This window comes from Mytilus edulis, chromosome 9 (genome assembly GCF_963676685.1).
Source record: "Mytilus edulis chromosome 9, xbMytEdul2.2, whole genome shotgun sequence".
NCBI lineage: Eukaryota > Metazoa > Mollusca > Bivalvia > Mytilida > Mytilidae > Mytilus > Mytilus edulis.
Window position 1 is genome coordinate 20,040,858 of NC_092352.1, and position 14,849 is coordinate 20,055,706.

At 33.0% G+C, this 14,849-nt stretch overlaps 1 protein-coding gene across 1 annotated transcript in view; it reads left to right on the forward strand.

Moving 5' to 3' along the window:
• LOC139489613 (uncharacterized) overlaps window positions 1–11,880 on the forward strand; it is a 75,999-nt gene extending 64,119 nt beyond the window's left edge. Inside the window, exons 37-43 of the mRNA XM_071276210.1 lie at window positions 3,707–4,517; window positions 5,259–5,370; window positions 5,714–5,958; window positions 6,493–6,661; window positions 7,301–7,975; window positions 8,918–9,439; window positions 11,199–11,880. Coding sequence (XP_071132311.1) covers window positions 3,707–4,517; window positions 5,259–5,370; window positions 5,714–5,958; window positions 6,493–6,661; window positions 7,301–7,975; window positions 8,918–9,439; window positions 11,199–11,311 — 2,647 coding nt within the window. The 3' untranslated portion in view covers window positions 11,312–11,880. The remainder of the gene's footprint in view (window positions 1–3,706; window positions 4,518–5,258; window positions 5,371–5,713; window positions 5,959–6,492; window positions 6,662–7,300; window positions 7,976–8,917; window positions 9,440–11,198) is intronic.
• Window positions 11,881–14,849: the final 2,969 nt, after the last annotated feature.

A 14,849-nucleotide genomic window follows, 5' to 3' on the forward strand; every position in this document is an offset into this window, starting at 1 on the left:
GGAGTTATTGCCCTTTATAGTCAATTTTTAACAATTTTCATAAACTTTGTAAATTTTTGTAAATTTTTATAAAATATTTTCCACTGTAACTACTGGGCCAAGTTAATTATAGATAGGGACAATTGTAAGCAGCTGGAATGTTCAGTAAAGTAAGATCTACAAACACATCACCATCACCAAAACACAATTTTGTCATAAATCCATCTGTGTCCTTTGTTTAATATTCACATAGATCAAGGTGAGCGACACAGGCTCTTTAGAGCCTCTAGTTTTTAAACAGATTCAAAAGACTGTTGCTTAGTATTTTGAAAGATTTGATCTTCAGTTTCAACATAAACAACATGACAAGTACCACATGGTGGGGTTCGTGTTGCTTAGTCTTTAGTTTTCTATGTTGTGTTTTCTGTACTGTTATTTGTCTGTTTAATTGTCTTTTTATTTTTTTGCAATGGCATTGTCAGTTGATTTTCTATCTATAAGTTTGACTGTCCCTCTGGTATCTTTTGTCCCTCCTTTGCATTAGTGTACATATATTTTATAATGATGATAAAACTAATATCACATGCATTTTGAGTCTCTGAAGAAGGCATGCATCTCATGCAACCTTGTCAGTCACTTTTAGACCATCCTTTCTAACTGCCACATAAAACAGGGTAATCACAAGCACTGTGAACTCAGGTCACCTTCTGTTTCTAACTTCTAAATTGATCTGATTCTCAGTTAAAAATATTATGAAGGTCACAGGTCAGATTTGATCATGTTTGAGTCACAAAAAGACTGTAAAATATTCTGGCTAGTATTTACAGGTTAAATATATACATTCTGGCTAGTATTTACAGGTAAAATATATACATTCTGGCTAGTATTTACAGGTAAAATATATACATTCTGGCTAGTATTTACAGGTAAAATATATACAATCTGGCTAGTATTTACAGGTAAAATATATACATTCTAATATATACATTCTGGCTAGTATTTACAGGTAAAATATATACATTCTGGCTAGTATTTACAGGTTAAATATATACATTCTAATATATATGTTCCGGACCATATGAGTATTTGGACCATACGCGTATGGTCATGACCATATGGGTATATACTCATATGGTCGAACCATACGCGTATGGTCGGACCTGTATGGTCAGACCATACGCGTATGGTCGGGGTAATTAACACGTTTACTGTTAAGACTTTACTTTTAATAAGGTGTGATCCTTCTAGTTGTCACGTCATTGAGAAGACGCTATCAAAGGTCGATTAATTAATTAATTAAACAATTATCTTAATAAAAATAAACAGTTTCATATAGTAAATTTTACTCACTGGTCAATACTATAGTAAACACATTTTATACCAGTCCTATGGTCATTACCGATTTATTGTTACAAGTGAATGGCAATATGAGGCGGTCTTTGGTCAAAAGGCAAACGATGGGGTATTTGTAGGAACTAACACAACTGACGAATTTATCAACGAAGAAGCAATTGAAATGTTTATAAGCGAGGATATACCAACAGACATAGACTCACAGACGGACAACGGTTCACAGACCGACATTGACTCACAGACAGACAACGATTCACAGACCGACATAGACTTACAGACGGACAATGACTCACAGACCGACATAGACCTACAGACGGACAATGATTCACAGCACGACATTGACGCACAGAAAGACGTAGACTCACAGATAGACAATGATTCACAGACGGATAATGACGCACATACAGACATAGACTCACAGACGGACAATGACTCACAGACGGATCATGATTCTGTTGCAAAACGTAGGCGGCTTGATATAGAGGCAGATATTGATTGCATAATCCTGCATGATCTTTTGACAGAAGAAACTGATACAGTATCAGAAACATTGTCGTTGACAAGTGTCGACTCAACACATGACAAAATAAGGCAAATAGTGGAGAAAAATTATAAACACTCTGTTCAAAACACCATGCGTAAGTACAATAAGAAGATGACAAAATCGAATGCCCATATCGTAAAAGGCTGTTTTGTTACTGTGCGTATACCGGTAGTTGATAGGGCGTCTGGTGATTTTCCACGTTTATTATGCAAAGGAGATGACCTCACCGGCAAAGACCAAACTTTATTTAAGTTGTCCTGTCAATATGGTATATTGCAATCTTATTATGATATTGGTGATCTAGAACTTCTGCATAACACCGTAGACACATCAGAGTGGTCCACAACCTCAATATCTCTGCACGCAGCTGCTAAGAAGGCTAGCTTTTCCCTTGCTAGCAAACAGTGTAATTGCAAAGGTTCATGCACCACTAGAACGTGCAAATGCAGAAAAGCAATGGTACCGTGTGGTAGCAAATGCCATCCTAAAACTATTTGCAAGAACACAATAAGTGATGATAACTAACTCGTGTAACTTTGGCTTCAATATGTAGTGTTTATGTATAATCATGTAACCTTTGAATTATAAAATTAATCTATTTCTATGGTAAAGTTTATTGTATAATTTCAACGTTTCTTGTACATATTTGTAAAATACCTATATGGTCCAAATACTCATATGGTCCGGCCCGTTTATAACCAAACGAGTATATACTCATATGGTCATGACCATATGCGTATGGTCCAGATACTCATATGGTCCGAAACATATACATTCTGGCTAGTATTTACAGGTAAAATATATACATTCTGGCTAGTATTTACAGGTAAATATATACATTCTGGCTAGTATTTACAGGTAAATATATACATTCTGGCTAGTATTTACAGGTAAAATATATACATTGTGGCTAGTATTTACAGGTAAAATATATACATTGTGGCTAGTATTTACAGGTAAAATATATACATTGTGGCTAGTATTTACAGGTAAAATATATACATTTTGGCTAGTATTTACAGGTAAATATATACATTGTGGCTAGTATTTACAGGTAAAATATATACATTCTGGCTAGTATTTACAGGTAAAATATATACATTCTGGCTAGTATTTACAGGTAAATATATACATTCTGGCTAGTATTTACAGGTAAAATATATACATTGTGGCTAGTATTTACAGGTAAAATATATACATTCTGGCTAGTATTTACAGGTAAAATATATACATTCTGGCTAGTATTTACAGGTAAATATATACATTCTGGCTAGTATTTACAGGTAAAATATATACATTCTGGCTAGTATTTACAGGTAAATATATACATTCTGGCTAGTATTTACAGGTAAATATATACATTCTGGCTAGTATTAACAGGTAAATATATACATTGTGGCTAGTATTTACAGGTAAAATATATACATTCTGGCTAGTATTTACAGGTAAAATATATACATTCTGGCTAGTATTTACAGGTAAATATATACATTCTGGCTAGTATTTACAGGTAAATATATACATTCTGGCTAGTATTTACAGGTAAATATATACATTCTGGCTAGTATTTACAGGTAAATATATACATTCTGGCTAGTATTTACAGGTAAATATATACATTCTGGCTAGTATTTACAGTATGAACTTAAGATATTTTATAATAACGGTAAATGAAATGTTTTCAGATTTAGAATTGCCATTTTCTATGAACATGACTTGTATCTTTGTAATGATATGTTACATTTTTTAAAAATCTACCGGGGTAATAAGATAATGGTGAATATTAAGAAGACATTTTTGGAATTTAAAAAATTAATCTTGTACTTTCAGATATGCATTTTTATGTGACAAATGGTTTGCATTTGATAAAGGTCAAGGTCAGATTGATCATATGATACCAGTGGCCAGTGCTGAAGAAATGCAATCTTTTGGTCACTTATTTTTCTCCAAGACAAGAAAGGACATGACTGATGGTCATCTTTGGTTCTCTGTAGCATCCAGACCCCTACATAGCACCTTCACTAGAGCTCAGAGACTTTCCTGTTGTCTGTCACTTCTTTTCATGACTATGATCACCAATTGTATGTGGTATAAGTCAGATAGTAATGAGGGAGATATATCACAGAATGTTCATCTAGGACCATTTACATTCTCATCACAGGAATTCTTTACAAGTTTGTTCGGCACTTTGATCGTAGTTCCATTTAACTTGTTGATTATAACACTGTTTAGAAAGAGTAAACCTCATACTCATGCATCAACTGTTCAAGTGGAAAGCAATCACAAGGAAGAAAAGAAACGAGATAGTATGGCACAGTTCAATAGGGAGCTAGATTGTGCATCCCCAAGTAATATTGATACCAGGTTTACCCCATCGCCACAACCAGCTCGGGATGAAGAAAAGACGATAGAGAAGGAAAGAAAACATTCAGAAAATGAGAAAAAGAAAGGAAAATCCAAGTACCCTTTGCCACATTGGTGTATATATATTGCTTGGGTTATGTTTGCACTATCAGTGTTAGCAGCAGGCTTTTTTACAGTGTTATACAGTATGGAATGGGGGTCCAACAAATCTTCGAAATGGCTGACCTCTTTCCTGTTGTCGTTTATTGAGTCGGTTATTCTGGTCCAGCCTTTAAAGGTTTGTATGCCAAAAGTTACTATTTTTTATAACAGTTATACATTTATTTTATCATTTAGATGTTTATTAGAACTGCTTTTCCATGTTCTCAATATATGATGTTTATAAAAAATACTTCAATAGTACTTTCTGTCTTAAACATTATTTTATGGACTAACCTATATAATGCTGTTCAGATTTAATAATTTTCCTCATACAAAAGTAGTATGATTGACAATGAGGCAACTCTTCACAAGAGACCAAATGACACAGAAATTAACAACTACAGTGTAACCTGCCTAATCCAACACCTGAGTATTCCAACATCCTGCATTAACCGACACATTTTTCTGGTCCCAAAATATGCCTATCCTTGAATCCAACACCCAGTGACCCTGCTTAGTCAGACATTTTTTTCTGGTCCCCTAGTGTGTCTGATAACACGCGTTACACTGTATATATAGGTAATCGTATGACCTTCATCAATGAACAAAGTATGTATTACTTTTAAGGTCTGTCACATGTATTTTGACCCATATTTTTATAGCTATCCTGTTTGTATGTACAACTGAATATTTAACATTTGGAGGTATATTCACATGAAAAAAATACAAACAGACATTGCTAATTTTCTCTGAATTTTCTTGTTATGTGAACTCTGGTGGATAGTTGTTTCCTTGGCAATCAAAGCACAACTTCAAATTTTATATAGCAGTGTACATATGTGCAAAAGATGATAAAATGTTTTCTGAATTTGAATAGGTAATTGTCTTGGCTATCGTAATAGCATTGGTGTTAAAGACAGTAGATGCAGACGACAGTGTAGAAGAAGTGTTTTTGATTGGAGAAAGTCCAAAGACAAGGCTGTATCCTGGTAAAAAAAAATAAAAAACATTTCAGTTTATCTTTCAATCCTCAAAATAACAATTTTCTTTTAACAGTACAGGGAGATTAATTCAATTTTATTTTTATTTCTGGCTTTAAATTAAGACAATGTTGATTGATATTGCTGATAGTTCACAACTGCAATCTTATACTATAATACAATTTTGTTCACCATATCCTTCATTTTACATTTGAATGATTTGAAATATGAAAAGGTTCATCAGTTGGAACCAATTCTAGAAACCAAAAATGTTTGTTTTTTATGGTATTTTTTATTATCTCACATGTAATAGCTTGAATCATTTTGAATATAACTTTAAGCATTATTTTAGAGCATCGTCAGGAGTTTGTACATGATCCTGTAGATGTAGAGAACATAGTAGAAGCCAGAGAACACAGACTCAAGATGAATAGATTGTTTGAAGTCATGCGTAAAATCTTTATATATGTGGTTTATCTCTGTGTGGTTGCTGTCTTGGCGTACGAGAACAGAGATCCCAATTCTTATCCAACTTACAGAAATCTAAACGACATATTTATCACCCCTTCAACCAAATATGACAAAAGTTTTTCTAATGTAAGTAATTTTGATATGATAGAGTATCTTTCCCTGTTGAAAAAGAATGCTTTTCAAAAGTAAATGTGTATAATTTAACTATTATAATTGAAGTACCTTTAAAAAGAATGCTTTTATGCTCTTTTTAGATTGGGAATACGTTCCACTGTTAAATCGAGGGTTCCCATATATATATGTGTGTATTTATATACAACTGTTGCCCTTTCTGTATGTTTGTCATATCTACTTTGATTAACTTCTTGTTTACTGTTATTGGCATACACTTTAATGTTGAATACATGTACCTAAATGTGCTGCTTTAGGTCAGCTTTTTTTAAACACATTTCACCAGGGGCGGATCCAGCCATTGTTAAAAAAAAGGGGGGCAGCCGAGGATAAAGGGGGGTCCAACTATATGTCCCCATTCAAATGCGTCAAAAAAAGAGGGTTGCACTCCCTTCCGCCCTTGAACTTTATCATTTTAAGAAACTTTTGCTTTAAAATTTAAATACTTCCAACAATCATTTTAAATATTCTTGAATTGTTTTATTATAGCTTCAGTCTACACGAGATTTTTATGAATGGATGGAGAATATTGTCTTGCCAGGCCTGTATTCCAATGGTTGGTTGAATGATTCTATAACAGATTTAGCACCTTTCATCATTGACAATACTTTCTACAGACTTGGATCACCAAGGATCAGACAGGCTAGAATCAGAAATGGTAAGTCTTTAGAAGAATTTTTGCAGAATTAGGAATGATGAAGGATTCATACAGAGTTTATATCACCTAAGATTCACTGAGGTAGAGAGAAAAATATTCCAACGATTATGTTTAAAAAAATAGGTCCTCTAGTATTAGAAAGTCTTAAACTGTTAAATTTTTCTTTATAGAAAATTAATGAACGTACAGAGGATAGAATAAAGGCATTAATAATGGTACTGTTTTAGTAAAAGAAGATGAAAATGAACCCAGAAAACATCATTATTTCCCTAACGTGGTATGAAGCTTTTCATTTGAGGTTACATGACCCCTAAGAGAACAACCTCGGTCTTCCCACATTTAATGAGAACTTGGTAAAAACTGCTGAATGAAAAGATTTATAAGCTTTGTTATTGTTTTGTTAGAAACGAAGTATTATCATATATACTATGGATTCATGTGTACCAACATTCGTGTGTACCAAACTTCGTGTGTACCAACCTTCGTGGATTGAGAAAAACTTCGTGCATATTTGATTTCGTGCTTTTGCCTATGTTTGTATACAACCTTATAAAAAATTTGAAAATTTGAATTTGTGGTTACTTTAATTTGTCCCCCACAAAAAATAATGAATCCACAGTATTTCTTTATTTTTCACAGATGATTGCAAAGCACCTATACAGATACGTGACTACATGAATGACTGTTATCCATCCTATGGAACCAAAACATATGAATCTAGAAATTATGAGGAGAGTTGGGTGGAGGTAACAATGAATACCTCATCAGAGGAGGCGTGGGTCTATAAAGATACGTTTGACCTTGACGGAATGCCAACTGTAGGTCGTTATGCATCCTACAGTGGTGGAGGCTATGTTGTTAACCTTGGAGCTTCTACAGAAACAGCCAATGACACTTTACAATACATAAAGGAAACAAAGTGGATAGACAAAAAGACCAGAGGATTGTTTATTGAGTTTAATCTTTTCAATCCCAACGTCAATTTATTCTGCGCCGTCATATTACTTTTAGAATATCCACCAACTGGTTCGGTGTTTCCGTACTGGGAAGTCAACCCAATAGTGATGTACAGATATGTTGGTCCAAGTGCTGTTTTCCTGTTCGTGTTTGATTTTATATTTGCAGCATTCACATTGTATTATTTAATAGAATTTATCAAAGAACTGAGGAAAAAGGGATGGCGAGGCTATTTTAGCGGATTGTGGAATGTTGTTGACTTTATAAACATTGTTCTCTCTATTATCTGTTGTGCATTCTATGGTATGCACTTTGTAATTACAAAATTAGTTCTGGATAAATTTCATAAGAACAGAGGTATGTTTATATCAGAAATTACTATAAGTACAAAAACAATCATTGATTGAATCAATCTGCAAATTTTCATCAGTTATAATGAACCTTAAAATATTTTTTCATATAAAAAACAATAGTATGGAAATAAAAACTTCTCTTTTTCTGTATAATTTTGATTTTTTGTTACTTAGCCATTCTTCATGTGTAGTAAACAAAGTATTAATAAAATGAGGTGTGAGATACATGTCGATGGTGACAGCAACCAATCATTAAAAATACAATAGAAATAGATATCTAGAGGGCAGCACACTGGTCCATTTAGAAACATGTAACATTACAAGCTTGATATCACTCTTAACAAGAATATTTTGGAATAATTATTGATTATTCTTTGAATGATAACTTTCATGGATTTTGTAAATAAATTGAAGCACAAATTTAGGTGTTAAAAAAAATACAAATTTCCAATTAATCTTTTGTGTAAACTTTTAAAATCCAGAAAAATCTGGTATTCATGAAAAAAAAACACATTTTTTTATACTAAAACTTGTTTTTAACTTTTTTTCATATGAGCGTCACTGATGAGTCTTTTGAAGACGAAACATCTGACTGGCACAAATACAAATTTCAATCCTGGTATCTATGATGAGGTTATTTACATTATCTTCTCAATTGTGAAAATAACATGAAAACACGAAGACTGATGATCTGACCAGAATGAAAATTACAGTTGAAATCACACAATACCAACGAAACCAGAAGATAATTTAATTTAATTTGATTTTAACAAAATACAAAAAAATACATCTACATAAAAGCAAGAAAAACCAGATGTACCAAATGTTAAAAAATGGAACATATCATTGGTGTATAGATTTTGTTTCTCCTGCAAGGAAAGTCACAGAGACTTCAACCTTAAACTTTTTGTATAATACTAATTTTATTTTACTAAAATATTTTCAGATGATTTTATCAACCTACAAAGAATAGTGATATGGGATCAGCTGTTTGGTATAATTATTGGCTTTGTATTGTTCTTATCAATGTTAAAGACTCTACAGCTAGTACGATTCAATGCCAAAATATCACAGCTATACGGAACAATCAAAAAGTCGGCAAAGCCATTGATTAATTACATGATTGTGTTCCTGGTATCATTTGTTGCTTTTATATCATGTGGATATCTTCTGTTTGGTCCACACGATTATGAATATTCATCATTCATAAGGACTACCGAGACACTAATGTCAATGCTGATGATGAAAGTGAACATTGATACTGTCCTTATCGTCAGTGGATTACTTGGATCCCTGTACATCTTTATCTTTGTGTTATTTGTGGTGTTCATATTACTTAACATTCTCCTCAGCATCATCAATGAAGCATTTGCCGAAAGTAGGAGGGATCCCTCATGTAGGTCAGATGACCCTCAAATGGTGGATTTCTTGCTCAGTCAACTTAAGGCATTGATATGGGGTGCCACAGGTAAGAACTTTTTCCTTTTACCGGATTTGTTATCACTTAAGCAACACGACGGGTGCCACATGTGGAGCAGGATCTGCTTACCCTTACGGAGCACCTGAGATCACCCCTAGTTTTTTGGTGGGGTTTGTGTTGCTTATTCTTTAGCTTTCTATGTTGTGTCATGTGTACCGGTACTATTGTTTGTCTGTTTGTCTTTTTCATTTTTAGCCATGGCGTTGTCAGTTTATTTTTGATTTATGAGTTTGACTGTCCCTCTGGTATCTTTCGTCCCTCTTTTAAGATATTGATAATTGTAGGAATTTTTCATGCAATAAAGTGGGTCTAATTGGGGTCTTAAGCATGATGCAGGATTGCCGAGTTTTTTGTAAGCGTGACACATGAAAGTCAAATTATTGTGCCGTCATGGGAAATTACAAAAAATTGCTTAAGTACATATTGTTAGTGGGATTCAGGAATCTGACAAAACAATAAGCTTGATCTGGGATCAGAACCCCCTCCCCAATGAGACCCCCAATAAAAAACATGATTTTTTTATTTCATTCTTCTTCATATGTTAAGGGTTATATGTGTGTGTGTGGATATAATGCAGTTTTGGGAATGACCATTTTCTTTTCAATGATATAATTTTAATTATTTATAAATATGATTAAAAAGAAATGAAAGGTATACCTCAATTATACAGCAACCCAATGACACAATTTGTGTTCACCAGTAAAACAAATGTTTATTTCATGGACAAGATCCATGAATACAGTTGTGCATTTTGATTGAAATTATGGGTCCACTGGGTTTCTCAAGAGTTGTGCCCAAGCAGCAATAAAAGGTTAACCTTCTTCCTAACCTACTTTGTCATCACACTATTAATTAATTGCATCAACTGGAAATGCCCACTCAAAACCTTGTACATTGTAAGATCCTGGTATGTAACTAGATGTGTGCATGAATGCAATGTACTATATTCTCTTGAACTTCTATAAACTTTACCATCTTCAGAGCCCACTTATTCTAAGATCTAAATTCATATTCATATGACTGATTTGATGTATTTGAAATTTATAATTATAACTTAAATAAAATTGGGAATGGAAATTGGGGAATGTGTCAAAGAGACAACAACCTGACCAATAGAACACAAAACAGTGAGAAAATCCAGCACCCAGAGGCGTTCTTCAGCTGGCCCCTAAACAAAAATGTATACTAATGAAGTTGAAATATATTTGAGATCCTAATTTGCACATTTGTGTATTATTAGAGCCACAGAATGATCCAATTAACTTAGATTGCCAGGTTTAACTGTCAAATTGTAACCTGTTCAAATTTTAGGTCCATATCTTAGAAAGTAAAATAAATTTTCTCATGTATATATTGTACATAGAATTAGTAAAGACCATACCCAAAGGAAAGAAATTATAAGATTTCTGCAACATGTTATTATTCACCTCATAAAGTATACTAAAAAATAAAAGAAAAAAGAAAAAACTTTTTGAGATGATAATATTTGGTTGAAGTAGGATAACCAAACTAATATAAATTTATGTTTCACAATTGTAGTCATCTTAGATTACAGTTCAGAAGAAAAAATTACAAATGACTGTCACAACATTCTTCAAATACAATAGTCATTAACCATATATTAATAATAAATAAACGAAATCTTTTTTGAAAGGAGGCCTATCTTTTTTATCATAAAGGGGCTCAGATTTGTGAGTTTGTTTCTAAGGTATTTTCTTGTCTGACCTTTATGCTTCTTCTCTTTTAGATACTAAACCACAAAAGAACAAGGATGTGATAGACTATATGGACAAATTAGAAAGAAGAATGGATCGCTATTTTATTCGCTTTCTAGCAGACGAGAAAGAAAATCCATATTAATATATAGAAATCGGATAAACTAAAAACTATAGAACCTTATTGTGAACTGAAACATGTGAAAATGATTATGTTGATCAGAAGTTTTGATTTTTTATTAATAACATTCTTTTTATAACAGTTTATCATTGTGTAAGGCATGCTATTTTTTATTTGTATAGAAAGAAAAGTTGAATAGTCCTGACAATAAGTCCATTCAAACAACAATGTTATTTTAACTTTGGCTTTAGATTGGTTTTCACAACTTTGTAGTTGACTATCTGTAAACTTTGTCTGTTAAACAAATTTAAAATAAGTGCCAAATTTTATATTGTTGACCTTTGTAAATTTAAAAAAACTTTTCACAAGTTTGATGAACATGGTAGAATTAAAAACAGGTTTCATGCTTTCTTCAGAACTGAATTAATGAAAAAGTGAAAACCGTAACAAATAATTTCAAATTTCTGTAAATAAAATTTTAGTTATCCTAGATTCATGTAATCTTAACTAGAGATATGAAATGACAAACGAATTTCTTACTACTATGGGGGCTGTATGTTCTTGTAATTGTACAAATTAAAAATTTAATTGTCTTTTTTATTTGTTGTCAATTATAATAATGACTTTGGACTTTTTAACTCATTCGCCCCCAAGAGGTTTCTGAAAATTCAGGCATTTTTGAAAATTTGCAAATTATATGCAAATTAGCAGACTCTTGATGCTGTAACTGATGCTCATCTATTAAACTATATTGAGATTTGGGGGCAGATGGCATGGGTTGGGGTTGGGGTGGGAGGTGGAAGATTTTCTCGTGGATTTGAACCCATCCCCACTGAAAAATGGTCATTTTCCGTCTATTTTCTGATTTTAAAACGACCTTGAGAGGTAAATATTGACCAGACTGTGTTTCTTTGTCATTCAAGTATTACCCTATAGTACTGCAGTCCATTCATGCTAACTGGGAGTATATGGGACTTAAGTGTCTTGCTGGCGAATTATTATTGTTAATTCAGGTCTGCCTTAAAATGTCTCTTTATACGGATTTTTGACAAAACGGTGACCTAGATTTTACAGACTAGTTTCCTATTGGCCATATTGGGCTCAGACCTATAATCCGACAGTCCTATAATCCGACAATCCGATAGTCCGACACGTAGTCACTATTTAATTGTCTAAAAAAAAATTATGCCTGTATAGACATTGAAAGTTTGCAAATTGATATAATTTTTCACACTGAAAATTATCAGTCAGTATGTATACGTCACAGGCACTTGTCTCAGATTTTTTTTCCATATATACCTTAATATAACACAAGGTACTTAACTCGCATTTAAAAAAATGTCAGCCGGTGGCGAAATTCCGTTGTATGCCGATTTCTCCATTGTAAACCCCACTAAAACTTATGTCGTAAATTTAAATTGATTATCTACACAATGGTGTGTATAACAAGCCTACTTTTGTTGTCGGAATCATCCGTAGCAATCCTACCCAAGTATGTCAATCGTAATAATAATTTCGTTAGCTCTTCTGTGTTGACATAAGTTATCAATGATATAGTCATAATTATAAATAAACTGATTACAACTTTGAATTTATGAAAAACTAAGGCTGTTCTGCATCAGGAATAGATGACTGTAGCTAACTTTTGCCAAACTTTTGGGAATTTTTGGTCCTCAATGCTCTTCAACTTCGTGCTTTTTTGGCCTTTTTAACTTTTTTTTTAATTCGAGCGTCACTGATGAGCCTTTTGTAGATTAAACGCGCGTAATGTGAAAATACAAAATTTTAATCTATGAGTTTATTTGGCATGAGTAAAGTTTTATCCTGTCCAGTACTATATATAAAGTTACACATATTAAATGTTTCATTACATATATAAGAAAATAACAATCACTGGAAGTTTACCAATCAAATGTTCACCCTTTTTCTTCCATTATACAAGCTTTATAATAATTAACCATGTTACCCCAAGTATCAAATATATTCTATAGAAACAATGAATAATAAAAAAAATAATGGTGCTTTGAAACACCCAAGATATATGTCTATGTTACATGAAAACTGTTAAATTTCTGACTCTTAACCACTATTTGCTTTGTCTGCTGTGTATGAACAGAGATACATATGTATATATATTTCTCTGCTGTGAATAAGTATACTGTCTTCGCGTCATTGCCCGTAGTCATTCTTTTTCACATAATTGGTGTCATGTCGTGATGATTCTATGGCTTGGAATGCTTAGGTCCATATTATATGTCTAGTAATTTACATAGAAGTGTTATCATTTATAAGTAAAAGTAAAAGAGGGACGAAAGATACCAGAGGGACAGTCAAACTCATAAATCGAAAATAAACTGACAACGCCATGGCTAAAAATGAAAAAGACAAACAGACAAACAATAGTACACATGACACAACATAGAAAACTAAGGAATAAGCAACACGGACTACTGGACTGTCTGAATTTCGGGGTGTCGGATTATAGCTACGCTCCCAGCCATATTTGGTAATTTAAAAATTAAATTAGAGTTTATACATATTTGATAAATTCCTAGGGTATGTACTTTCCCTGGTTTTATTTTCATTAACGATAAGGTCAGCTTTCAGCTTGGCAGCTTGGCAGTTTTGTTTTAATTAAGAGATTAAGGGATAGGTATTAGATCATAGATAGGAAACAGCAGGATGACAGCATGGATGTTATCAGAGAAACATCTGTATATGATTTTGATAGGATGGTCAGTTGTTGTTTGAGCATTTCACTGTTAGCAGTCATATTTGTACTTGTGGAAAATTAATTCAGCCCACCCACCGTTTCCCCAGCTGCACCTTAAAAAATTAAATAGTCATAGTTTAATGTCAAATATTTTTTATATGTTTATTTAAAAGGGGCTACTCATAACAATATGTGTTTTGTTTGTTTTAGTTTTATGTTTTTCATTCAATTTGGCCTAATTAATTTCAGGGAAATTATTTTCCCCCAATTCATTCATACATCTTATAAATTATTAAGGCTTTGTTTTATTTAAAGGTGATAATTAAGTTAGTTTTGGTACCTGTTGGGATCTACCGCAGGAATTCTCATTTTTCAAATTTATACCCGTCTGGGCTCTACCAGTCAGGTTCTAATAGTACCTGTTGGGATCTACTGCAGGAATGTCAGGTTCTAATAGTACCTGTTGGGATCTACCGCAGGAATTCTCATTTTTTCAAAATTCATACTTGTCTGGGCTCTACCACTCAGGTTCTAAAAGCACCTGTTGGAATCTACCGCAGGAATTCTCAGTTTTTAAAATTCATATTTGTCTGGGCTCTCCCACTCAGGTTCTAAAAGTACCTGTTGGGATCTACCGCAGGAATTCTCAGTTTTCAAAATTCATACTTGTCTGGGCTCTACCACTCAGGTTCTAAAAGTACCTGTTGGGATCTACCGCAGGTATTCTCATTTTTAAAATTTATACCTGTCTGGGCTCTACCAGTCAGGTTCTAAAATAATTTTTTTCACCTGTCAGGGCTCTACTGCAGGTTCTTAAAATTGCATAATTTAGGCAATTTATTTTTTAAT